The following is a 26,576-nucleotide window of genomic DNA, read 5'->3' on the forward strand; positions in this document are numbered from 1 at the left end:
TTCACATGCCAAAACCTTGTATTTGTAACATTGGAAATTCCTGGTTCAGGAAAAATAGTTATGTCCATTAAAGCACTTTTTGTGTTTGTTTTTTTTTTTTTTTCCACCCCTCCAACCTGAACCAGTTTTATGTTTTTACACAGGGTTAATAATTACTAAAAATAATGCATGAGTGAGGGGTATAGGCACCATAGACTGCTCAGACAGTTAAATGCTATATATGCTAAGATATCCCAGCTGGAAACTCAGCTGCCCTGTGATTAGATCCATCTAAAAAAGAAGCCTGATCCAGTGGCATTACTGCAAAAAGGTTGGCAAAAAGAGCAATCCCTCTGCTTAACAAGTGGCAGCCCAGTCAAGAACCAACCCCACCCTTCTCTCAGCTGCCTGTTTCAGCTCCACAGCTCGGATTTCTGCTGTCAGTGTGTTCCTTGTGCTCCCCCATGGCCCCACATCCATCAGTGCTGTAAGGGAACAGTCAAATCCATCAAATCCATGGACCCAGCAACCCCCCCGCCCTCCCAGCCCCCTTTCACAATCTCCAGGTTTCTTCATGTATGTTCATGCCTCGCTATTCACTAATGAGGTATTATTAGATACTAACAATGCCTGCTCTCCTAGGGACAGACCAGTGACACATGAAGAAAGCTCTCCAGTCAACCATTAAAAAAATATTGCACTTACTTTAACCTTAAGCCCAACCTGCACAGGAAAAAACAAAATTATGAAAGAAATTAACCAAAACCCCAACACTCTGGAGCAATCTGTCTTATGCACGTATAGTGTCTTTTCCTTCATGTTGTTTAAGTTGAATTTGGTCCAGTATTTTAAAAAAATGTCCAGAAATTAAACAGTTCAAAAGACACCGCAGGCTCGTTAAGGCTTTGTCTCCCCAGTGCTTCAGGAAGGTAAAAGTTTCTTTCCCTCATTGTCCATGCACTGCAGAGCAGTGGTCTCTTGTGGCACAGCACCTGCCCCTTCAAACCATCAACAGAAAATAAATCAGAAGCAAGGGAAGATGGGTGTGCTTCATGGTCTCACCTGCAACCAAACAAACAGAATGCTTTAGAGAGAAGAAAAGGAGATAAATGCAGTTTTTAGCATTTGTTTTACTGACCCTCCACTCAGGCTGGGACTGCAGATTGTCAGTACAGGGTGCTGGGACTCAGATTAGACAGCAACCCTAAAACCAGGGGACAGTGAGGAAAACTGGGGCTCCTTTTGGCAGGGGATGATGCACACAGGGGTTAATAAATGCACATGACACACAGCAGACACGGCTGGAGGTGCTGCCCTCAGCACATCTATCCACCAGCTGCTAGAAAAGCAGTTTGTGTCAGTCTGCAGCTTCCTTGTGGGAACCCAGGAAATTCCTCTGGCTGCCCTGGATGGCTCCAGCCCCTGCCCAGGGTGCTCAGAGACCTTGGCACAGAGCCCAAGACCCCTGTGCCTTTGATTTAGCCCTTGGGAAAAACAATTACCAACCTCATACGAAGAATTACAAGCCACAAAAGTATAAGTAGAATGATAGTGAATCAATCACAGGGTGAAAAATAGATTTTTGGGGGTTTTAGAATGGGGGTTCAGGGGACAAGATGGAGGAATCTGGGTGTGTCCAGCCTTTCTCCTTCTTGGCTCCATCTTCTGCTTTGATGGTGGCACTTTTGGGTTGGTTTAGAGTAGAAACTCACTGTCTAACATAGGTGATAGGTATTGGAAAGTAATTGTAAATATTGTAGTTTTTTAGTATAAAAAGTTAACACCACCCTGAGGGCAGACAGAGTGCCTCTGTCTGACATGCTGAATGGACCTTGGCAGGCCAGGAGAAAGAATTTTATAGATGAGATACAATAAACAATCTTGAGACCAAGAACTGAAGAGTTCTGACTCCTCCTTTGACTGCTGGGCTGGGAAAAGAGACTTTCTGACACATCTCAGAGTCACCCTGAGCAGCAGAGATCCCAAGACTTCCTGCTCCACCCAAAAAAGGAGTGTTAAGGTTATGGCTGGGTTATTGCTGCCACCTAATGAACCAAAGCTTGGTAGCTTAAAGAGCAGTGACACATGTCCCCACAGCTTGTCCCCAGCAGCAAATATCATGGTCACAGCCTCTTGTTTTGCTCAGACATGGGGTCACTGGGAAAGTGAGACCAACCCTTCACTAAAGCTGCTGGTGGCACTTTGAGAGCCTGCTGCTTCTGTGGTTTTAGATTTAGGAAAACATTTCCCACTGTTTCATGCCAGAGCTTTCTGGGTACCAACTCACCCTCCAGCAGAGCATCCCCAAGCCCCTGCTGGCCTTGGTAACCAGGCAAAATTCCTGTTTGAGAACAACTGGAGATATTCAGTTCTCCCTGCCTTTAATCTTTGCATGTCAGGACAAGTGGCACGGAATGCTGAGATGGCTCATCAGGAGTTTGGATTCTCTTTTTCTTTACACATGAGTGCGCCCATATATTCTTACAGTGGCATGGGAAGGGTGGGGGGTTATTTACTGTGACAGGCTGGATTATTTACTGGTTATTTACTGCGAGAGATGGATTTTCCCCTCGCTCTCCATGTGAACAGGGAAGAGGAATAAGAAAGGCCAGGCTTGCCTGACTTACCACCTGTGACTCTGAACTAGGACTTGCTGACGTTCTCATATATGACATCACTGATGCAGAACTGCTGCTTCTTCTTTTGCCACATCAGCTGCACACACTGGTGGATAAAAATATACTGCTCCTAGAAGAAAAGACCAAAGAAAAGGGCATTTTTTGCACCCCAGAAAGCATGACAAAAACACAGCTAGTGACACAGTTTGATAGTTCACAGTAATAGCCTGCACAGCAACATGGCTTCCAGCTCAGCCCCTCACAATGCACAATCAACTCTCAAAATAATAGTCCACAATTGCTACAGATAGCAGAAGGGGGAGCATGAAATCCACCTGACACCATAATCACTTATTAATAACCTGAATGATGACAGAAGAGTTGAATCTGAGTTAAAGTCGGTCTATTTTACATTGCCTAAAAATAAATCAATTCCAAGAAAGGTATCTGGATGCTTTATGTACAACAAATTCCACCCATACCACATATGCACCTGAAATATTTTAATGAGGTTCAGGTTCCTCCATGTTTGACTTCTTTACCAACAAGAAGAAAACCCCCATTTTGTTCACAGAGCAGTTAATTTGGAGAGCCTGGTTTCAATTCAGGATATTCCCCATTCTAAACCCTTTTTTGGGCCCATGCCATTTGTTTTTTTTTAAACTGCTCATTGAGACACTGCCAAGTTTCCAGCATAGCAGACAATGTGAACTCAGGTGAGCTGTCAGTGGTTTCATATTTTGTAAGGAAAAACTGTTTGGTGGCCTCTGTGGCTGAGTGTCAGTGTCACTTGGTGACCTCTGAGGCCAGGCTTGGCCACTGCCTGCAGCAGCAGGAGCTCAGTAAATGCCCATAAAATCAGTCCCAGCAATGCAATGAGGTTCTACATTAAAAAAAGAGAAATATTTAAAGAAAAAAAAGCCCTACAAAAACTCACATCACCTCTGGAGTGGTAACAATTGCAGCTGAAATCAATCAACCATCAGGATTTTTCTCCTCTGGTGGAAAGGATCTGCTTTTGGATTAATACATTGAATTATGATGAAAAGTGGCAGTTTGATAGGAATGATCCAGAATGCACTGAAAATTACTTTTTTTTTCATTTCCAGATCCTAGTTTTTGTCACAGAAGGTTTTCTTCCTCCTCTCTTCTCCCTGATACAAGTTTTTTCTTTGCTCTCAATTCAACAAACTTTGACAATACACAATCTAGCCTGAAAACAGTGATGGTGGCACTTCCAGCTGCATGGAGCTTGCTCATTTATACTGTGTGTCTAACCAAGGAAGAGTACAACAGGCATGAAATATGAAACATTTCCCTCATTACCAGGGGAACTGGGAAGGTTTTAGATCCATAAAATCTTCTGCTTTGAAGACTGAATTTGTGATTTTTTTCCCCAGTAAATATTGTCTATATATTTTTGTCTTAAAAACAGAAAAAGAACTACCCAGTAGATATTTGGGTAGGGAGAGGGGCAAGGAGGGTGTCTGGCAGACTCACAACCCTTTTGTCTGTTTTGCTCGTTTGAAATCCCATTGTGTGATGAGCTGGATGATACCAACGTGATACTTGAACAAGGCTGCCTGATACTGATATCATTTCATGAGCCATTAATCCCCTCAGCAAGCCCAGCTCTTTACAGTGTGGCTTGAAAATTTCATATGTTAATCTCTTCTAATGCATTGTTTGCATATTCATTTCACAGAAGGTGAGAATAACTCATTTCCTCTGGCAGACAGTGAGAGTGCAGATAAATCATCAAACCCACCTATGCAGTAGACTAATAATGTGACAACACCACAATGAAGATGAAAACTTGATAATATTGATTGATAGTGATTTTATCAAGTGTTCAGGGTGTTGAATTTGCTGGCAACCCTGATGAGGGGAGAGAATGAGTGAATCTGACTGCATGTTCTTAGAAGGCTAATTCAGTATATATAATAATAGATAATAAATTAATATTGATAAATTAATAGCAATAATAAATTATTAATAATTATGAATATATTAAGAATTTATAATAACTTAATGTTTATTATATATAATTATTATATATGATCTATATTAAACTATACTAAAGAATAGAGAAAGGATACTTATAGAAGGCTTAACAAGAATGACAATGAAAACTCATTACTCCTTCCAGAGTCTGACACAGCATGTGATTGGTCATTAAGTTAAAACAATTTACATGAAACAATGACCAGTTGGTAAACAATGTCTAAACCACATTCCAAAGCAGCAAAACACAGGAGAAGCAAATGAGATAATTATTGTTTTAATTTTTCTCTGGGGCTTCTCAGCTTCCCAGGAGAAGAATCCTGGGCAAAGAGGATTTTTCAGAAAATATGATGGTGACATTCAGGATGAACAAGAGTCATGAGCATGCTGCAGAGGAGTATGAAATGGGCACAACAATACTGTCACAGTGCTGAAGTGAACAGCCCTTACCTCTGTCTGCACCATGGACATTCTGTAGGACCTCATGTCCGACACCAGCCCCAAAATATCCACGAACTCGTGGTCACGGATGTGCTGCAGGAGCCGGTCCAGGGCGATGAACGTTCCCGTCCGCCCCACGCCAGCGCTGCAACACACAGACATGCAGCTCATTCACACTGCAAAACTGCAAAACCAGGGGCACTGCAAAGGGCAGGAGTGCTGCAGCTGGAGCTATCAGATATAACTGAGCTGAGGCCAGGCTGGTTGATCTGATTTAGTGGCACACAACCCTTTAGTTGGGCAGAGTGGATGCACTCACACACAGAATGTGCACACACAGCCTCACCCACCCTCAGCTCCCTGCTCTTCCTGCTGTCACTGCTCCCCTCGCTGACTTCATGAGACCCCTGCCACTCCAGGGGCTGGAGCCAGAGCTACAGAGACCTGCTCAGGAGCAATGGATGCCCAGAGAGAGTGAGGGTCACCCTGCAGGACTCAGCTCCACAGCTCTCCACACTGCAAACCTCTTGGCTTGCAAAGGCACTCCATGACTGCAGTTCATCCTCAAAGGACAAACCCCCAGTGATGCCTTGTGAAGGCTGACCTAGAACAAAGGCTGGATGGAGTTAAAGAATAAAGCAGGGATTTTTTCAAAGGTGTATCAATGGATCCACCTTGGGCAGCACAAGAGCCCAGCCAGGGCTGCACCCAAGATGGATCAAAATGGTCCTGTAATGGTCCCACTAAGGAGGTCTCTCCCTTTGATCAGTTCTGCTCCATTTGCACCTTGCAGTTCATTGTCCCATTCCAGCTTTAGCCCAGGCAGTCCCACCCTGCTTGTTTTCCTCTCTCCAGCCCACGGGGTTTGTGCTCCTGGGCTGAGATTTGGATCATTTGTCCTTGGTGCCCAGCTGGAGCAGGAATTGTTTTGTCTCCCTGCTCTGTGCACAGAGCTCACCATCCCTGATGCGGAGTTCAGACTCACATGCTAAAGCAGCACAGAATGTGAAAAATAGAAAAGCTAAAACCTGAGGCTTCACCAGAAGAGTCTGCACTCCAGGACTTCTGCCTTAGGAGCATGAGACAGAAATAGATACCACTCAGCTGAAAATCTGCATTTTCCCCAAAGGAAAGCTTAGCAACTAGAAAAAACACACACTGCCTTCATTTAGGGATTCTCATGTGTGTACAATTCTTAGCACTGTAATTTCGCATGTGGTGTTTAAGTCAGATTTCACAGAGGTTTTACAGAGTTTCACACAGCAACCCAACACCTCACCTACTACTAAGGGTGTGTATCTTGGCAAAAGCTCTTTCTTCTGTTTTGTCATTCTTTTCTGAAAAGCCTTGAAAGTGTTTGCAATAACGTTTAACAGCTCATCTCAACACAGTTCAACATAACTGTCACAAAACAGGTCTCTAGCTTGGCTTTTGTTGTGTTAATTTCTCAAATAACATGAATACAATGGAATTTCTGACATGTTAATTGGACAGATCAACTGATAAATTCATTCTGTGCCTTCTTGAAAGTCTGAGAACAATTGCTGCAGGAGTTGATCAATACACTAATTCTCTGCCCCTCCTACTAACTTTGTAGCATTTTTATTTTTAATCTATGTGGTCTAAGATGTATAGCTGTATAGACAGTATAGTCTAAAAGTACTACCTGAAAATACCTTCTTTGCTGCTAGAATCCTCACTGAAAAAAAGAAAATACTACAGCTGTTGCCCAGCTCTCTGATATTTGCTTCTGTTCCTCCCCAGAACAATTTAGCAGTAAATACAGGGTCTGATTTCATAATATGATATATAAGTCTCTCCCCTGGTTTATTGAGCACTTTTTTTGGCATAAGACTCGCAGAACAAATCCTCTATGAATTTCTCCATGAGGTCACAGGGCAGAGCTGCATAACAGCAGAGAGAACCACCTTCCGCCAACAGGTGAGCAGAACCCCACAACATCTATTTCTCATGGTTTCATTTAATGTCACACCTTGTTCTTCTGCTATTCCTTGAAGCATTTACCTGCAGTGTATGACCATGGGCCCTTTATTCTTGGCTGATTTCTGCCTGACCATCTGCACAAACTGCAGGATGCTCTCGGCAGCGTTGGTGGTGGGCACGCCGTGGTCTGGCCAGGCCGTGAAGTTAAAATGCATCACGTCCTGCACCTCATCAGCCTGGTGGGACAAGCACAACAGCAGCACGTCATCACACTCAGTCACACTGAGGGCTTTTTTGTCATTTTGTGGTTTTGGTTTTTTTTGCCTACATACAGCCTGAAAGACTGAAGCCAACCAAAAAAAATGGGAAAGAACAAACAAGGTATTTAATTACAAAATGAGGGGCTATCAGGTCATCATTATCAAAACAACATGAACTTCCTGTTTCTGCATTTGGGATTTGCTTTTTGCTTTTGTCCCTGTGGTAGTTCCATCTTATTCTGCTTTTAAATCAAGAACTGTTGCATTTTTCAACTCTTAGCTTTCTTTCTCGCTTTTTATTCCATTCCTTCCCCTTTTCTCATTTTGTTTTTATCTCACAGATAAAGGACAATACTATTGGCAAATAGTCAAACCTGGACTCTCGAGAGATTTTCTTTTCAAGTTTTAAAGAAAAAAAACAAACAAAAAAACTCCCAAAAACCAAAACCCCAACCCCCCCCATAAACCCCAAAAAAACAAAAAAACCCCAAAAAAACAACAACAAAAAATCAACCAACCAATCAAAAAAAACCAAAACAAAACAAACAAAAAAAACCCCAACCAAGCAGCAAAACAAAGGGAAGAAGAAAACATTACCAGAGGAAACATTTAGGAAAAAAGCTCATTATAAAAAACCCCACATTTACAATGCTAAAAATTCTAGTGGCTTTAGATGAAGTAATCCTCAACACAACATGTAAGGTCCTGGGTCAGTGGTGAGCTGCCAGTGCACAGCTTTTTCCACATCCCCTCCATATCCCTAAGCTTTCCTTCATGGGATGGTGCTGGCAATGAGCTGATGCAGGAAACAAAGGTGGAAGGAAAGTCTGGGGAGCTTCAATTTGGACACAACATACTCTCACTCTTGTTTAAATATTTTATAGCTAGGCATGATTATTGCAGAATTGCCCTTCTGAGAATTATTTTCAATTCTTCCACTGGTATTTTCAAGTTTTGAATAATTTATAGCACGAAGGTGTGCCTGAGATATAGAAAAGAAGGAATTCACACATTTGTTGTCAGCAATTATTGGTGCTACAGAATTGTCCAGAGCTCCGGTGCTACTTTTGTTCCAGCTTTGCGTTTTGCCAAGAAATTCAGAGACGGCAATTTTAGGGGAAAGTTTCGTGATTTCATCATTTGTCTGTGCTGAAGTGAGGGTAAGGACATCGATCTCTCTTAGGTGTTTCCTGCTGAATGCCAGAAATGGACAAGAGTTAAAGGAAAGGATAAAGGCTGGACTGCAATCACTCCTTTGGCAGAGGGTTTCACTCACGTAGCTGATTCGGAAGCTGCGGTACACCCAGTCCGTGTGCTCCTCCTCATTCAGCATCTCCACTGTGATATCCCCATAAGCAACAGGATCTTCTGTGAAAGGCCAGTAGTGGTCACATTTCACCTGAAAGGTGGGGAAATCCAGTAGTTTTTGCATTTATATAAAGATACACATATGGAAGGAAGCACATGCGAAAGGAGGCAGAACTTCAGGGTTAGCAATGCCTGTCACTGTTCACTTGCTGCTGAAATAACAAGAAATTTATCCTGCAATGACTTCCAGTCTGACCATCCCCATTTAATTGTGGCCATCAGCTATTTATCAGTTTTCAGAAGGGCAGCTTCAGTGCAGTGAAGAATAGACATAAAGTGCCTTTTGTTATTCTTCCTGATATAAAGGTCTAAACAGAGCAAAATGCTGGGAAAGAGAATGTGCATATAAACCCCCCAAATTATATTCCAAATATTTCTATTACAGTATCAAGGGAAAATGTAAAGCTAGAACTTGTATTTTATAATTATTTAAACTTAAAAGTGCAGAATCACAGAAGGCCTGAGGATGGAAGGGACCCCTGGAAGTCATCCTATTCAAGTCTCTCCCCTCTCAAGCAGTGTCACCTAGAGCCAGCTCTAGACCATGTCCAGGTGGCTTTGGAACATCTCCAAGGATGGAGACTCCACAAGCTCTGGGCAGCTCATCCTAGTGGCTCAGTAAAAGAAGTGTTTCCTGACTTCAGAAGGAATTTAATGTGTTTTTTTAATTTGTGCACATCACCTCTTGACCTGTCACCGGGCAAGTCACCACTAAAGGAGTGCTTCATCTCCTTTCCCTCCCATCAGGCATTTGTACACTGTGACAAGACCCCTGGAGCCTCCTCTTCTCCAGGATGAAGGGTCTCAGCTCTCTCAGTCTCTCCTCATGTAAGAGGAGAGGCTTCATAATAAGGTCAGGGGAGGTGAAAGGGCAGAAAAGGGTGAAGAAAGTCAACGACCTGAGGGGTCATCATAGAAGTTCAAAGAGGGTGGAGGAAGGTTAAAGAAAGTCAGGGAAAGTCAACAGCAAAGCAGGTCAGGGAAGGTCAAGGGAAGGTGAAGGTTCAAGAGAAAGTCAAGGAAAATCAGGGAAGGTTGAAGAAGGTCAGGGAAAGTCAAAGAATGTTGAAGAACTTCAGGAAAAGTCGAAGGAGGTCAAAGAAAATCAAACAAGGTCAGAAAAGGTAAGAAGAGGACAAAGAAGGTCAGGGAAGGTCAGGAAAAGTCAATGAAGGTGCAGCAAGTCAGGGAAGGTCCAAGAAGGTCAAGAGAGGACAAAGAAATTCAAGAAAGGTCAAAGGAGGTCAGAGAACATCAGGAAATGTCGAAGAAGGTCTTGAAATGGGAAGGTAGATGCCATTCCAGGGCTGGTTGTGATGCTGCCTTGTGATCAGAAACAATGCAAAGACATTGACTCAGCATTAAAAAAGCTCTTTTTCAGAGTGGTTTCTTTAACACCACACACAAGACTTTGTTACATACCCGTCTTTTCTCATTGCACTGAGTGAGCATAACGATAATTTGTGATTTTTGCTGGAGAACCATCTTCCAAAAATCATTCCTAGTTTCTGGCAGTGGTCCTTGGGTTGCAATGTACTCCTGGGGTGAATTATAACCCTAAAAGACAAAGAGATGGGTCCTGCTTACCAACATGGCTACTGCTTCAGAACATGTTCTTTTCACACTTTTTTTTAGCTTGCCCAAGTGAAACTTGTACTTCTAAAAGTGATTTTTAATATAAAGAAATTAAATTTTTTTGTATTTATTTTGCTAGCTTTTGATGTTCCCAAAGTATAAACAATCTAAAATGCAGAAGATAAGGCTGTTACCACATGAATCATTTGCTCAGAGTTGCAGAAAAGGCCACATTAAAAAAGCAAGTAATAAAAGCCCTAAGAGAAAGTTACAGCTCATTCCAGATTATGTAATTTTAGGGTTTATTTAGTTATAGACACAAAATCAGTTACAGATGCCCAGTCTGCTCATCCCAAGCACTGCCTGTGGTGATTTTCAGTCACTGGTGTCAATGGAACAGGATTATAGACATGTGTTTATGTCATGAGGCCTTAAATTAATAAAATATTAATTAGATTTCTGATTAAAATAATAGACAAGATGATGAGTCAATGCCCTTAACAGATGCTAAGATGCTTCATTTGCATGTATTCCCTTTCCTATACCCATCAATATGATTTTAGTTGGAAAGATTCCTTTCTCCTCTCCAAAACCAAAAGACTGTTATTAGGACCATAATAAAAGACCACAGAATGACCCTTTTGGCATGTGCTATAACCATATTTGCTGAGATTGTATCATCAAAACTGCATTTGGAAAGTAATTTTATATTCCTAGCAAGAGCAAAAAATTCATCCAACACACAGCACGATCCCATGCAAATTGGGCAATTTCTGGGCCACCACTGTATGTGGATAATAAAATTATTTGTGATTTGGGAGCACTTTCATCAAATGGCTTCCTCCAGACATCTCTGCAAACGAGCTCAATCCCAGTTTTCTGCACTACACAGAATTTGCTGTCTGGTCTCCATGGGCTGTGTCTGACCCAAGTGACAAATCCCTGTTAGCACAGGGATAGATCACCCCTGGTTTCTGGGTTTGGAGGCAGTGGAGCACTGATTATCAGAAAAAGAACAGCATTACCATCATGTGTCTGTCCCAGTTTCCATGGTCAGCACTGGGCTAGAAGCAGAACTAAAGAGATGCAAAGCAGAACTGAACATCTGAGAGGGGCTGGGGCTTAAGATCCTGTTATCCCCAATCCCCTGTGACAGAAGTTTGTGACGGTGTTCACAGGGGTCTTAGGCTGAGGGAAGAGTCGAGGACCTGACTCCATGTTTCAGAAGGCTTGATCTATTATTTTATGATATATATTACATTAAAGCTATACTAAAAGAATAGAAGAAAAGGATTTCATCAGAAGGCTAGCTAAGAATAGAATAGGAAAAAATGATAACAAAGGTTTGTGGCTCGGCTCTCTGTCCGAGCCAGCTGACTGTGATTGGCCATTAATGACAAACATCCAACATGGGCCAATCACAGATGCACCTGTTGCATTCCACAGCAGCAGATAATCAATGTTTACATTTTGTTCCTGAGGCCTCACATCTTCTCAGGAGGAAAAATTTTCATAAAGGAAAATTTATGAATTTTTCATAAATTCATGAAAGGAAAGGATTTTTCATAAAAGTTGTCTGCGACAGAAGTTTCCTGTGCTGTGCATCCTGGAAGGTTTTCCTTTCCTGTTTTTTGCAGTATGAGTGCTCAGCTTCATGCCCTGGACACAGAGAAGCCAAGCTCAGACACTTGGCTCAACACTGCACACTTGGGCAGTGCCAGAGTGACAGAGAAGTGGCTCCAGTGACTCATCCCAGGGCTCCTCCTTTCTCCATAACGCTGGCTCAGCTCTCTCCAGCACAGCCAGGCTCAGCCCTATGTACAGCCAGACTGCAAAAACGCTCATTTCTCCATGAAAGGTCTCTTCCTAAAGGGCTGCAGTGACCATGCAGAGCAGCCCAGGGAATTCCTGCTTTCCAGCCCTCACTGAGCCACAGCACAGAGGTACCAGAGGGACAAACCTTGTGGCATGGCAGGGATGAGCCTGAGTGACGGCAGGGGAGAGTGGAGAGAGCTGATGAGCTTTCAGCCAACCCCCAGTGTCAAAATATTTGCCTGCAGCTCTGTGTACACTGTGTAATTATCCTGGAACCGTGGGTGCTACCCCTGGTAAGTGTGTGCTCCCTGCCAGGTGGAGGGAGGAGCAGGGGAAGCACCAGGGAGGAGGCAGAAAGCAGAAGTTCTCTCCACACACCATCTGGGCTGTGTGCATTTTGTGCATTTGGAGTGTCTGCCTTAGCTCTTTTCTTCCATGTGCAGTAGAAATCTAGAAAATTTCTAATTTGAACATTTATGTTTCGCCTCGCTATCTTAAAAGGCCATTGAATCATTTTAACATTTCCTGCCCATTTCCATTCCAGTCCAATCAAAGTCTCACAAAGATTCACAGCTATTGCAGCACAATTTGCCAAAAACCTTCTCTCTCCACCCCTTTTTATTTTTTCTTTTTTTTTTTTTTTTTTTTGTTGGTGGCTGTTCCCTGCAGGCAAAATATTTGGAAGCTGAGGAGATGCTGAAAACATGACAGAGCTTCCAGGAAATGTTGTGTTATTTTCATTTTCAAGGGCCCAGCTCTGCCTGGTGTGCAGGACACTGAGCTCTGTACTCACAGGGATGTAGTTGGCATTGATGTAGTCAGAGCCCTCCTCTTCATTCATTGAGACTAAGCGCACACGACTGAAATCATCTGTGAAAGTAAACAGAAATTAGGAAAAAAATCACCTCTCAAATATGGCTCTCACCTCCAACTAGGCAAAATTTAAATTAGCCCTATAGGAATGGCCAAAAATAATCTGTTAAAAAATAGAAAATTCTTGTAGTGACTAAGACAGCTATGTTTGCTTCGGCAAACATGGACACACCATCATTAGTGTTCTGCAAACACCCCCTCCAAGTGCTGTCCTTTGGGCTCCCTTAGGCTTCATTAAAATCATAAGAGAAATACAGTAACACTACACTCAGCAGCATAAAAAACCCTTGTGTTTCTCACCTCCAAGCTCTTGCCATGATAAACATTTCCAGGAAGCTACATCTAACATAAAAACATCCCTTGCCTGGTTCTCTGCAAGAGCAGGATTGTAGAACAGGCTTTTACCAGCCTTAGAAAAATCTCCTGATTCTCTTTTCTTATTGGAGCTCTTCTTTCCCTCCCTGGGGATTTCAGCAGGATTTAGTGTGTTGCACTTACAGGGCAGGATATTTGTGTAGCGATTCTTGCAGCGATTCATGGGGAGATCAGCAGCAAAGTGGGGGATGTCCAGCCCAATCAGCTTTAGCTCCTGAGATAACAGAAAGGAAATGCCAAGGTCAGCCTCAAAAACACTCAGGGATCACCCTTGTGATCACTTGTGGCAGATAGCAGACAGAAAATGCCCATAAATCACTTTATAAATTGACAGCAGGACGACAGATTGTCTTTTTTTGATGAGCTGGGCTCCAAGCAGCTGGAGAGCAGAGCTGGGGTTTCTCCTCCTGATGTTGCCAACACATTGATGCCATCCCAGAGCTGGGACTCAGAATTGCTTGTCTTTACCCACACTCACTGTCAAACCAAAAATCCTGTCAAACCAGGGCCTGGCTAAGTTATTTCTGTGGTGGTCATCTGCCCCCCTTAAAGAGGCTTCTTGAAATCCTCAAGTGGCTTTCAGTCCTGGGGAAATGCTTGGAAGATCTTTTTAGTCATCATCTTCAGTAGTTGCATCTAATATATGGTGCATCAGGGGAATTTGCTGTCAGGAAGGAATCATGGAAACACCCTGAGAGTCCTCCCCACTGCTTTCCATCTTAAATCTTTGGGAAACAGCCCCAGGATAGGGATGGGATTTAGTTTTATACTACCAAACTGACTTTCAATTTTGACTAATTAAGACAGTGCACCTGAACTTGCCTGAGAGAAATCTCCTTGCTCTTATAGAGATTTCTGATGGTACTTCCTGATTTCAGTGCTTCCTCTCAAATTAAGGACATTAGATATATAAAATAAAGCCATTAAATCCCAAATATAATTCAGGTTGCCAGCATGACCTAAACTTAAAGCAAGTGTGTTTTTTCTGACAGTTAACTCAGATTGAATGTGAGAAGCCACTCCAATCAGCTCAATAAATGCAGGATTTAACAACACCAAGCTCCACTTCTAAATTCTGCAGAATTAGGAGGAAGTGAAGCTGGCCCACCCAGCAACAGCTCAGATCAACCAACACAGTAGCACGTCATGCTAAACATCTTGAAAAAGCTGATCTGGGCAAGAATCCTCAGAGTTTTACCTCGAATTGCAGAGAAAATTTATAATCTGAGTCTTTGGCCATATCCTTGATATATCCATCAAAATCGTCCAGCTGGACTGGGCTTTAAAAGAAAAATACAGAGAAATTAGGTTAAAAAAAATCTGAATTTTGTAGCACTTTTCATTCCTTTCCCCCAGAATACTTTCAAGTCATAAATATCCATTTGCAGCTTTTAATGCTAGAGAGAAATAAGGACAAACCTTGTGGTTCAGGGCCACAAAATGGGGGTGTGTTACATTTTGGATACTGTCCTGACTGCTTTCTCTGCTGGCTTTGACAACTACACACATTTGTAATTATAGAGAGGCAGTGGCTAAAAAAAGGTGGTCTATAAGTATACAAAACCATGGAGAGCTTCAGTAGGTAGGAATTAGCCTTGATTTAATGACTTCCCTCTTTCCACACTTTTTTTTTGCCAGGTGAGATCTATCTGTTAGCCAGGCACAGCCCCTGAACACAACACAGAAATAATTAGGCTGATGCTGTGAGTAACGAAACACAGGTAAACAGCTCCCCTCTCCTAATTATCATACTCTAATTTACAAGCCACTGGAGCATGTACACAGCAATCTTCTCATTTACTTGGAGGCAATATGCCCATAGGAACCTGTCTTATCACCACTTAATTACTCCTGTTTACCCGCTAGCATTAATGATCTGATGTTCTAGCAACAACTGTAATGAGAGCCCCATGTCAACAGGGAAATGTCACTGCAAACAAATGCATCCCAGATTTTTCACCATTTGCAGTTTTTAACTAAGGATAAGCTCTGCTGAAATCACTAAGTTGGATAATTGATCTTTTCCCTGCTGACTGATTTTGTATGTTTTACTGCAATCTGTTGAGCAGAACAGTTTTTGTCCAATTTGTGTTTGTTTCCTGCTTTCAGGTATCTCTCTTGGGATATGTCTATCAAGAAGTTTTCTGTATTTGTAAATAAAATACCACTATGCCATGATGTCTATTTAGTCTAAGACTTATTCCTTTAAATATCAAAGAAGTTACATACTTGGTCAGCTTTCTCTTCTTTAATCCATTTTTACTCCTGGAAAAAAAAAAGAAAAAAAGAAGTTTTAAAATTCATACTTATGAATTAAAAGTTCATTAAACAGTTGTACAACCTTTATTCAAAGACAGCACTGATTTAAGAATGTGTATTTTTTCATCGTACTCAGGAAAAGATTGGTGATAATAACTTATAATAATTTTAAGCTGATAGCAAGATTTCTGTTGAGTCCAGTGGGATGCACATCCCATTCTGTGGCTCTGAGAATGGGATTTGCCATTGGAAAGGAAAATCTGTGCCCAGAAAAATCCATGGGTCCCCCATAAATCCTGACCCATTGGCTCTGGGTGGGCTGGGGCTGAGTCCCCAGGGCCTGAGCCTGGCTGAGCTTGGAAAATTGGATGTCAACCCTGGAGAGCACCTGGGAATGAGAAGCATCTGCTGGGTAAAGGGACAAGAACACCACTGGAAAATTCAGGAAAAGGCGAAGGAGAAAAGAAAGGGCCTGTCTCCTAACCTGCTTATGATGATAAATGAAGCCAATGGCAAATATCCTACTGACCTCAGCGGGACTCCAGCTTAAACCTTAGATAATTTAATTGACTTTAAACAGCTGGAGATAATTGTGCCAGTCATGTTAAACAATGATTTATGGCTGATGTAATTCACTAGCCACAGTTGTAAGCAGGTTTTTGAGTGTGTTAAGCAGTCAAACCCAAAAAAATGGATTTAAGAACTGCCCTACTCAGCTACCACTGGGTGGATTTTTGGAGGGGGACGTGTGTTCATTTTGTTGTTGCCAAAAAGAAGTTAAGCAACAAAAAAATTTAATAGACAAAGCAAACACCCTGGAATTATTTGGCTAGAGGTCTAAAAACACTGATTTCTGTTCAATCAGCCACAGAGCTCAAATAGATTCTTGCTTACTCAGAAGGAATTTTAGTAGTGTCAGTTTTTAATTCCTGGGCATTAAAAAATATCTGTTATTTTTACACATTATAATGATGCTATTTTAAATTTCATGGTGATATGAAAATTATGTCTAGATCATTTGGTTCACAGCTTCAATTAGTAAATCAAAGGACAAGACTTTTAAATTCTAAATAATGAAATTATACAGAAAGAAATAATAAAAAGCAGGGTATTTTTATTTTTCTACCTTGTTTAGAAGCTACACTAAAAACAAATAAAGGGCTACTTTCCAAAATTAAATTTTACAAAATATTCAGTTTCTGGAGCAGCCACAACCTGCAGTAATTTTGACAAAGTACATCTCCATTTAGATGAGGATCTTTGCCTGCAGAATTAACAAGAGCTATGGCAATACCAGCTTTATACTAATGTGGAGATTAAATATTATAAACCTTTTCAGCCTATCATATTATCTGTACATTCATATGTACTGAACACCTAAACTACTAGTATTTATTTTCCATCTTTGAAGATTTTTTTCCCAGTGAAATCTTAACGTTAATTCCACTAAATTATTCAACACACCTCTATCCCCTGTGACTATGGTAAACCTTTTAATGTCAGGCACACAAGAATTAATTTGAAAAGGAAAAAAAATTGCTAAATGTCTTAGCTCTTAACAGCTCTTTATGATGGGAATGCCTCTAAGAACACTTCTCCAAGGAACACTTCAAGAGGCAATAAAACAAATGATCGACAAACATTTCTCAGCAAGAATTTTGTGTGCTTTGATGGTCTCAAGAGGCCTTTGTTTCTTAGCATTGCAATTGTTTCCTGAACGTTCATAAATGTTTTAAGCCAGCTTACGTGCAAAACAAAAACATTTGAAACATGAGCTGGTGTTTCATCTGTTATTCCATTTAGTCTACATATTAAAATACAAAGAGAGGGATTAATCTCATCTCATTCCACTTCAGCTCCTGTAAACTTAATCATGCAGACTGAAATAGGTAGATTGATTGAAGGGGAAACCTCTGAAGAAAGATAGGCACCTGGAGATGTGAACAAATGAATAATAAAATAAAAAAGGCAGAGGGACAAAAGATAACAGCATTTTTGCATCAGTGCCATTCACAGTGGCCACTCTGAGCTTTATGACCAGCTGAGAGTAAGACCAGGGAAAATGACAGGGAAATTAACTCTTAACCTCAGGACCACCTTTTTTGTAAAACCCTAAAACTTGGACCCGAGAGCATCAGGAATTTAAGTTTCTTAAGTTTATATTAATTAGGCAATTTTGGGTCATAGATTATTATAATTATTTGTTAAATGGCTTGTAAAACAATTCTGGTCCTAAGAGGAGTGGCTTTGTTCAGTTTTTGAAGAAAACAATCAGGTGTTTACTAAATCCTTATAAATTATTTACAGACAGTAATAAATATACCCACAGTATTAAAAATACCCACACACACAATAAGTGCACACAGTGACCCTGTTTTTACTCTTTGGGACTCCTAGTTGTATCCATTCTCAGTGAACTGGTTTTATTTCAAAAACAAAGCTTTTACTGACATCAGGAGGGCTTAAGAGCACCCTTGAAAAACAAAAGTATTTGACATCACACACCAAACAGGTGAGGCACAATCAAGCAGTTTTAGTAATAGAACAGCAGCAGCAGCAGAAGTCAGTGCCAGGCAATGAACATGTAAATAACCAGGACAGAAGAAGCCAGGACTTATCATGAAGCAGCAAAAATTGCAAAGACAGCAATGAGATGGATATGGTGACCACTGTAAGATTAGCTGTTTAATACCAAAATGGGTTGGAGAATAAGCAGACAAACCAGATGAAGCAGGGTAGCAAATACTTTGATACCCACATCCTCGCCAGTCCATGTTCCAGTGCGAAATTTTATCTCTAAAAGCTTTGACCCGTTTGAGAACAAAGGTACCACACATTTTTCATGTCATAGAAATTCACATTGCTTACACATTACATATGGAAAAACAAGTAAATCACTTACCAAGGATTAACATAAAATGCCAAAAGATAATCAGTCCAAAGGCATGAGGGTAGCAGAGTTAGGAAAGCAAATACACTTCTACGCCTGTGAGCATTAATAAATAACATACATAAAGATGAAAAAGTGAGGAGAGTTAGTAAGACAAACAGATATCAGGAGATCAGCAAATTCTATTTTAAAAATCAGCTAAACCCATAAATCCTACTTACTTACTTCCTAATCATATTATTAGCATCCCTAGAATTTTTCCTCCTTAACCTGAAGTACTCTCAGCTATCCAACACAAAATTCCATATGGTTAAAATAACTATGTCTTATCATATTGATTCAGGCCTGTTACTCATAATTGTCAGAGAGTAAAGTGGGTAGGAAAACATCATTAAAAGATTTCCAGCCATTGCATAGGTGGTATTAAGCCTACTTTCAATGTTTTGAGATATTCAGAACTGATATGGTTTGTTTTTATCACATACATAATCTCCCATGTTTGTTCCTGCAAGTGATCCTGTGGATATCAGAAGACCTGTATCAGAGGGAAATTTAGATGCTTCCAACATCTCTTAATACCCTCTATTGAGTCAGATTTCTCAAGGCATCCCTATAATACTTTGCAGAGTGCTTTAAATTCTTTCCTAGGTTTTCATCTAAACATTGCTTGAACAGTTCTTCTAACTGTGTTTTCTGTGAGTAACTATCTACAGCAGATTTTACTATGGCTAAAGGAAATGTGAGTACAAAATCATTCTAAACTTCTGTACTTGCAAGCTGTTTACCAGGTTCTGTGTGCATTAATTCAGGAAACCCTGTTCTATCTATTGGTGAAATGGGCTTCAGGTATTTTGCAAATAAGAAAAACTCGTAGAACTTAAAAAAACTTGACTTCAGTAAAAGGTTTGGTGTTTTTTTAGTAAGATACACCATCATGGTGTTTTTTTCCCCATCAGAAAATCTGCTGCCTTAAAAGTGATACCACCCTTCTGCAGCTGTTCTAAAGAGGAAACACAAAGTTAAATTTCCTTGTTCAGTACCCTTTGCTCTTATGAAGTTGGTAGATACTGTGTTTTCCCTGATAAATAAATCATGTCAAATTGAATCATCTCTAATCTCAATCTTCCAGCCAGTGAGGAAATCTTCTGCCCATGCAGTGAAAACTCCAAGTTATGCTTTAATGAGTTTTGCTGCTGCGGAGGAAATGGGCAGCGCAGTTTCTGCAGGGCAGCTGCCCCAGGCTTTGTAGGATTTGTGGGGCTCAGCCAGAGGCAAGAGGGTCAATCATACACCACAAAAATGCAGAATCAGATTGTGGCATTCACATCCTCTGAACAGAGAGAGAGATAATTCTCTCTCACAGTTTTTTTCCTGGAGAAGCACAGAGACAAGAAGAAAAAACAATCCTTATCTCTACTCGATGCTCCTGTTGATTTTGCACATGTGGAATGTGTTAGGAAGATTGGATACCTGAAGGGATTTGGTAACTGGATTCTGGTGATGGTTGTTTATATGAATTAACCAATCACTCAAAGTTGTGTCCTGACTGTCAGGAGACAGTCAAGACTTTTCTTTAGTATGTAGTATAGTGTAGTGTAGCGTAGCGTAGTATAGTATAGTATAGTAAGTATAGTATAGTATAGTGTAATATAGTTTCAATAAAGGATTTTTTCAGAATTCTGAGTCAATGGAGTCAGATGCCAACCATTCACTGTGTTGGGGTCACTCTGAATTCAATATCAGACCCTTAAGGCTCATTTGTTGTTTGAGTTTCTATGGGGCTGGACTGAGGATGAAATTTGGCACAGATCTCTGGTGCCACAGAGGTTTCCATTAGGCTCAGGAGACAGAAGTGATGATGTTGCTGGAATACTTCTCCTTCCTTTGAGAAGCTCCACGTGAGGCTTTTACTTCCTCTTGCCTGCAGAGGCAGAAGGAATTATTCAAGCCTGGGCTCATTTCATTGCCAATCCTCACAAGAATTTTCCACATTTTATCAAATCACTGGCTAACATGCTTGCAAACTGATTTATATTCACAGACTAGGAGCTCTGACAGCTAAAGCAATTTATTTTATTCAACATATGAAAAATGTGTAATTGCCTAATAAATACAATACTGTTTTTTTTCTGCAATCATGTAGTCCTTCACATCCTGCTCAGGCATACAGAACAACTTAATTAAAAGAAGGAGATGCAGAGATTGCTGGAACCCTGAAAAGTCAGCTGAGCTTCCCTTAGGAATCAGTGGATATGCCCATGGCTCCCTGACTGGATCCCTGGAATGAGCTAATCCTTCTCTCTGTTTTTGGGGCTGAATTTCCCACCTGGCTGCCTTGATGGATTGTGAATCTGCTCTTGACATTAGACAACAGAGGCACACAAAACAACTCTCAGAGAAATAAGGACCATAAGATAAGGACACACTGCCTTCAGGTACAAAAGGTTTGTGGAGATATTAAGCAGGAATGCTTTCCTCAGTTTATATTTTTATAACTTAATTTATGTATGTGTACATATATGCATATACACACTGACATACATATATATGCTAAATCAAGCAAGAACCTTCACTTTCACATCCAAACCTATTAATTCCCTTCCCATTAAAAAAGAAAAAAGAGCCTTTTATGGTTTTAATAACATCTGTTGCTAGTTCAATAATTTCATTCAAGCTTGGCTATTTAATTAACATGAGTGTTTGATCTTCTGACTTTTTTTGCCATTAATACAGCCCAAGAAAGAGAAGCTGAGGGATGGTTTCATTTGTACCGCACACAGCTGGCTGCTATTGAAGCTAAACCAAGCAAGTGAAGCTTGTTTAATATCCAGCTAATTAGCAGCACAGTGAGATATTGACAAGATTTGCTGGGCTTGTTAGTTCAGTTTGCAGCTTATTACCAAAAGGCTTGTGGTGGTGCAGTGTCAATCCAGTTAATCCCAGCCTGGCTGGCAGGCTGTGTCCTGTGAGGTCATGGAAAGAAATTCCCTGTGCACCAACTTTTCTTTCCAACTTCTCAGCTGTCAGCAGAGCTGACCATGAGTGTAAAGGCATTTTTTTAGGTTTTTTTCTCCTGGCCTACTGGAATGGGGCTGATGTCATCCTTTTAAGTGTCTGTGCTCGGACTTGCCTTGAAAGAGAAGAGGTTTTTGCAGAGATTGCTAACAACAGAACAGTAAACCTTGGCTCTGTCATTACCATTTATTTGATTATCATAATAGGGATGATGATGAAAATAGGGGTGGCAGATTCACACTGCAATGCATGTGGCTCTCAGAGCCTTTTACTTCTATAACAGCTAATCCCACAGATTTTCTTTGTTCGAATACTTCTCATCAGCTGATGGTGACAGAGATGATTTAAAGCCCATATCAGTGCTTGCAATTCTTGCAGGTGGTTTTCTAGACTAGCAAGATATATTTAGGGAGTTTTTTTGTTATTTTTTTCAACAGCACTGAACATTAGGCTACACTATACATTTGAGTTGGCATGTCCTTGTCTTGTAACATAAGGAAATATTTATTAAACCACTGTATGAGGACAGTTGGTAATTAGTTATCTACAAATAAGCTTACTCCTGGATGCAAATACATGGAAGTACTAATGAATTTATAGATCAAGTTTCTACAGTTGTGTTATTTTAGGAAATACGTCTGTAAGAGAAAGGGAAAAAAAATCCTCCCCAAACACATCCATGAAACTTGGCTGACATGCAAATACATCATTACCTATTTTTAATAGCAGGTGACAGAATGCATGTCTTCAGTGATCATTCAAGAAATAAAATACATTCAAGGGATAAAATACAAAATTAACAAGCCTAGTAGTTTTATCCTAAAGAGGGACAGCAAAGACATGAAAAATAAGCACTATAAGATTACAGATAACATTTGCCAAAAAGCAGAGATGGGGAAGAAAACCCATAAGCTTTGCTTCAAACACTCACCAGTTATAGGGGAGCTTTCCATCTCTCTCCAAAGATGCAAAATTCACAAAGGTCCCAGCCCCACACTCCCTGTTCCAGGAAAACCATTAAGTAAAAAGTTATTATTTTTGGATTCACAACACTTGCAAAGAGCTTGGTTTAACAAAAATTTAACCTTTGGAGTTGCAGGGAAATGCTAAACACTCATCTGTGACTTGGTCTCAGATAATGTGAAATGAACATAACTAGAATCCTTTAATGTGGTTGTCCAAAACCAATAAATGTTCAACACCTGAGATCAAATTGCCTAAAAATGCTTCAAAAGAATGAAATTCTCAAATAGACCTTATCTTCTGTCTAAATTTGTGCTTTCCATAGCAGGGCACTGGCCTCAGTGCACAGCTTAAATATTTACCCTTCTATACTTAATACTCATTGTTCCCACTCCAAGGAGAAGTTCTTTAATTATATCCTTTTTACAGGATAATTATAGGTAATTTTGAATCATGAAAATAACTGTACGGAAAAAAAAATAAAATTCTGAATAACATTCTAGTAGTGTCCTTATCACAAGTCCATGATGTTCAGCTATGAATTATAAACTAACTTGACTATTTTCTTGATTTAAGCAAACAATTGCTTGCAGCTTCTTTCTGGATTTATTTTTTAAATTTCCTTCTGGGGTGTTTATGTTCTGTGGCTAAAAGCAGTGATGAAGAGAAAAAGCTTTGGGCTGGCTGCTCAGTAATTAAATAGAAAAGAATTAATTTAGCTGGGAATTTCAGAGCTAATTGCATGCAAAAGGAACAAACTATATGATGTTTTTTTAAAATGATAACTTGAGACATATGTGTGATGTGGTCATCTATTGCATGGAATATATAGACTAGACACAACACCCAAAATCCAGCATCTTGTTAAGCACAAGATTTTTTACATAAGATTTTTTACGTGAAATAATTTCCTTTCTTGACACAGTACCATAAATTAATATAAAATATATTATATAGATTATAAAAGGACAAAGACTCTGTGATACCTTCAAAACTAGTAGGTAAACCAATTTTATATATATATACACACAGAATATATAGGGTTTGGGGAAACTTCCACAGCTCGCACAGGCCACAACAACCCACATTAAAGTGAACTGTTGCAGGTAAGATCTCCTAGAAAAGGAAATGGAATTTCAATATTCAGGCACAAATGATTGGTGCAGACTGGCAAATGGTGAGAGAGAGACTTTCTAGAAAATATTATCTTTTGGCATGGAAAAAAATCTACTGTTCCAAACCACATCAAAGACTTGCAAAGAACCTTGATGTCCTGCTCATGCCCATTTGCCTCAGATCCTAATTATCATTAATGTCCCTGACACAGCCCTTTTGTAATATGGGATTGTATTTATGGATAAATCCTGCAAAGCTCAAAATAAGACAAAGCTTGAGGCTTGTCAGTCAGGTCAGGAGTGAAAATAGATACAAGGAGAGGATGTGGTCAACAGCAGCAAAACAGCTCTTGGAGACACTCTGCTAAAAATAACACAACAAGCACCTCAAGTAGCACCCACACAAAAGCATTCTCAGCTGAAACTACTGTCACAATGTTTGTCAGTGTCTGAATGGGGGTTTTCGGTGTTTTTTGGAGGTTTTTGCTTTGTTTTGTTGTTGGGTTTTGTTGGTTGTTTTTTTTTGGTTTTTTTTAATTGGTGGGTTTTTTTGTTTGTTTGCTTGGTTTTGGTGGTTTTTTTGGTTTTTTTTTTTTGTTTGTTTGTTTGTTTTTTTTGTCATTAGCATAAATCTGCACTTACCTTGCCATTTGTAGGTGTTTTCTCCTGAGGACAACAAGAGTGACCAGCAGCAGCCCAATCAGGAGGATGCTGAGGATGGCCAGCACGGAGATTACCACGACATTGGGGTTCATCTCAGTGACTGTGCACACAGAAAATTGCTCTCAGTTATTCAGTTCAGAAGCAGTGACATTTTTCCTTTGGTTTTTTTTTTTTCCCTGAGTTTTGATATTTTTTTTTTTTTAAGCTTATCTCAAAGAGCCTGGAGTGTTAGAGAGAGAAAAATCTACCACAGGAGATAAGGGGAGAGTTTGAGTAGCTATTGCTCTTAGAAAATTTCTTTGGGGAACTGTCTTCACCCTGGCATTTTTGTTAGACTTTAACATGTTCTGATTTATTATTTTTTTCCTCTTTAGCTGACATTTATAACACAAGGGAAAACGGTGAAGGTAATACAAAATACAGATATTCATCATCGTCTATGTCTCCAAAGCACATTTCCACTCTGAAGTTACTCTTCAACAATAATCAATGCTTTTTCTGACCCAGAAGCAAAATAATAAACTGGGGATTTACAACATACTGGGTGGAAATTGCTTAATTACTCTGGAAAATGGCATGCCCAGGGATCCTCCCTCAGGACCCTTTTGGCTGTGACTGCTGAGGATCCTGCAGAGACCTTTCCTCTCTCTTACTTCTTTGCTGATTGCAGGAAGCCTTAAAAGCTTGTGAATGTGATTTTCCTGTTGTTTGGGCTTGCCTGAGAAAACATTTTTTTCCATAAATATCATCAAGCAGTCAATGTTATTATTGACTGAATCTGATGTTTAGTATTGGCACCACAAACTCCATCCCTGATTTCTAAAACCCAGTCCAGAACTGAGCCCCTAGTTTATATTTTCCAAGTGGGGCCTTTTCTAAGGGCTTCCCAAAGCTTCTCCCCCATCCCATCCATACCTGGCACCCTTTTCATGACACAAACAACCCTTGGGGTCAGCATTACAAAGAACAGCTTTAGAAAGCAAGGGGAAATGTGGCATTCACACTCTCTGAAAAATCCCTTTGCCCATGGTTTTTCTCCTGGGAAGCTGAGAAGCCTCAGAGAGAAATGAAAACAATAATTATCTCATTTGCTTCTCCTGTGTCTTGTTCATGTGGAATGTGTTTGGAGATTGTTTACCCACAGGTGATTGTTTCATTGGATTCTGCTCTGAGTTGTTTTGATTCTTTGGCCAATCAGGGCCAAGCTGTGTTGGGACTCTGAAAAGAGTCACAAGTTTTCATTATTATCTTTTTAGCATTCTGTCTGTATCCTTTCTGTATTCTTTAGTATAGTTTGGTATAGCATTCTTTAATATAATATAGTATAATAAAATAATAAATTAGCCTTCTGAGAACATGGAGTCAGATTCATCATTCCTTCCTTCATTTGGAGGAATGCAAACACAACAGGGGAACAGATGTAGCTGATGAGGAAGAAGAAGAAAGCAGGGAAGTGCTGCTTACCCATGGTGGAAACTGCAATGAAGGTGGGGATGCTGGGGCTGTTGTGGCTGAAGGTGGTCACGCTGCAGTTGTAGGAGGTGGCAGGGGTCAGGCTGGAAATGGTCACAACGTGTGAGGAGACAGTGACAGGTTCCTGCAGACACAAGGAAAAACACACAGGAGTTTGTCTCTCCCATAAATGCAAGAGTAAAAATCAGTGTTCCATGTATTAGACAGATAAAGTTAGATCTGGTGGAAGAAATCAGCACTTTGAAACAGAGGAAAGGCAACTAGGGCCTGCCCTTGACAGCAGGCAGATTGTCTGGCAGAAAATGGGAGGAACAGGGGTGAATGCAGCTGCAGGAACACCCCAGAGCACTCCAGGGACTCCAGAGCCTTTTGGGGAGGGAAGGACACATGTCCAGAGTGAGTTAATCAGGCACATGAATGCTAGGGGAAAGCACTGAGACTTCCAGGACATCCCAGAGGTGGACACAGCTCATGAGCTCTGGTTTCTAAGCCATGCAGGTAGGAGGAAAACCAAGTTATTTTTATTCAAAGAATAGCCAAGGCAGTCACAACCTCTGCCATGAATGAAAGCATAATTCTGGTATGAATGCATGAAATCTCTGCCTCTGGGTGTGGAGACCTGTGAGCCCTTTTGAATGGCCAAGATGAAAAAGCTAGAGCAAAGTCTTTTGTAATAATTATAATCAAACACCCCACGCTTCAGTTTTTCTAGCTGGCAGAACAATGGCAGAACAATTCATACAATGTGTTAATTACTGTGACCCTTGTGAACCCTTTTGTGGATTTTAAATGCTGACAGAGCAAGAGAAAACAAACACAGCAAGAACATGCATTGAGTTAAAAAAAGAGTTCCTTAAGTCTCTGTTTCTGGACAGTCCAGCAGAACCAGGGGTCGGTTGCACTTGTGAAAACAGGGACACTGAGCCAGTGGTTTAGAAGGGAGAGA

At 40.5% G+C, this 26,576-nt stretch overlaps 1 protein-coding gene across 2 annotated transcripts in view; it reads right to left on the reverse strand.

Annotated features, from left to right (window-relative positions):
* PTPRO (protein tyrosine phosphatase receptor type O) overlaps positions 1-26,576 on the reverse strand; it is a 140,124-nt gene continuing 113,548 nt past the window's right edge. The window contains exons 14-27 of one of the 2 annotated variants that reach the window (XM_054282170.1): positions 25,622-25,754; positions 24,137-24,257; positions 22,348-22,416; positions 18,414-18,497; positions 15,482-15,517; positions 14,451-14,532; positions 13,376-13,466; positions 12,798-12,874; positions 10,037-10,171; positions 8,523-8,645; positions 7,068-7,222; positions 5,052-5,187; positions 2,607-2,727; positions 1-1,041 (exon numbers count right to left, since the gene is read on the reverse strand). In XM_054282170.1, the coding sequence (XP_054138145.1) occupies positions 2,623-2,727; positions 5,052-5,187; positions 7,068-7,222; positions 8,523-8,645; positions 10,037-10,171; positions 12,798-12,874; positions 13,376-13,466; positions 14,451-14,532; positions 15,482-15,517; positions 18,414-18,497; positions 22,348-22,416; positions 24,137-24,257; positions 25,622-25,754 (1,347 nt within the window). In that variant the 3' untranslated portion in view covers positions 1-1,041; positions 2,607-2,622. The remainder of the gene's footprint in view (positions 1,042-2,606; positions 2,728-5,051; positions 5,188-7,067; positions 7,223-8,522; positions 8,646-10,036; positions 10,172-12,797; positions 12,875-13,375; positions 13,467-14,450; positions 14,533-15,481; positions 15,518-18,413; positions 18,498-22,347; positions 22,417-24,136; positions 24,258-25,621; positions 25,755-26,576) is intronic. The other variant, XM_054282171.1, reaches the window with a different exon arrangement.

The sequence above is a fragment of the Melozone crissalis genome, unplaced genomic scaffold (genome assembly GCF_028551555.1).
Source record: "Melozone crissalis strain CALT ecotype California unplaced genomic scaffold, PUWL_Pcris_2 ptg000033l_1, whole genome shotgun sequence".
Taxonomy (NCBI): domain Eukaryota; kingdom Metazoa; phylum Chordata; class Aves; order Passeriformes; family Passerellidae; genus Melozone; species Melozone crissalis.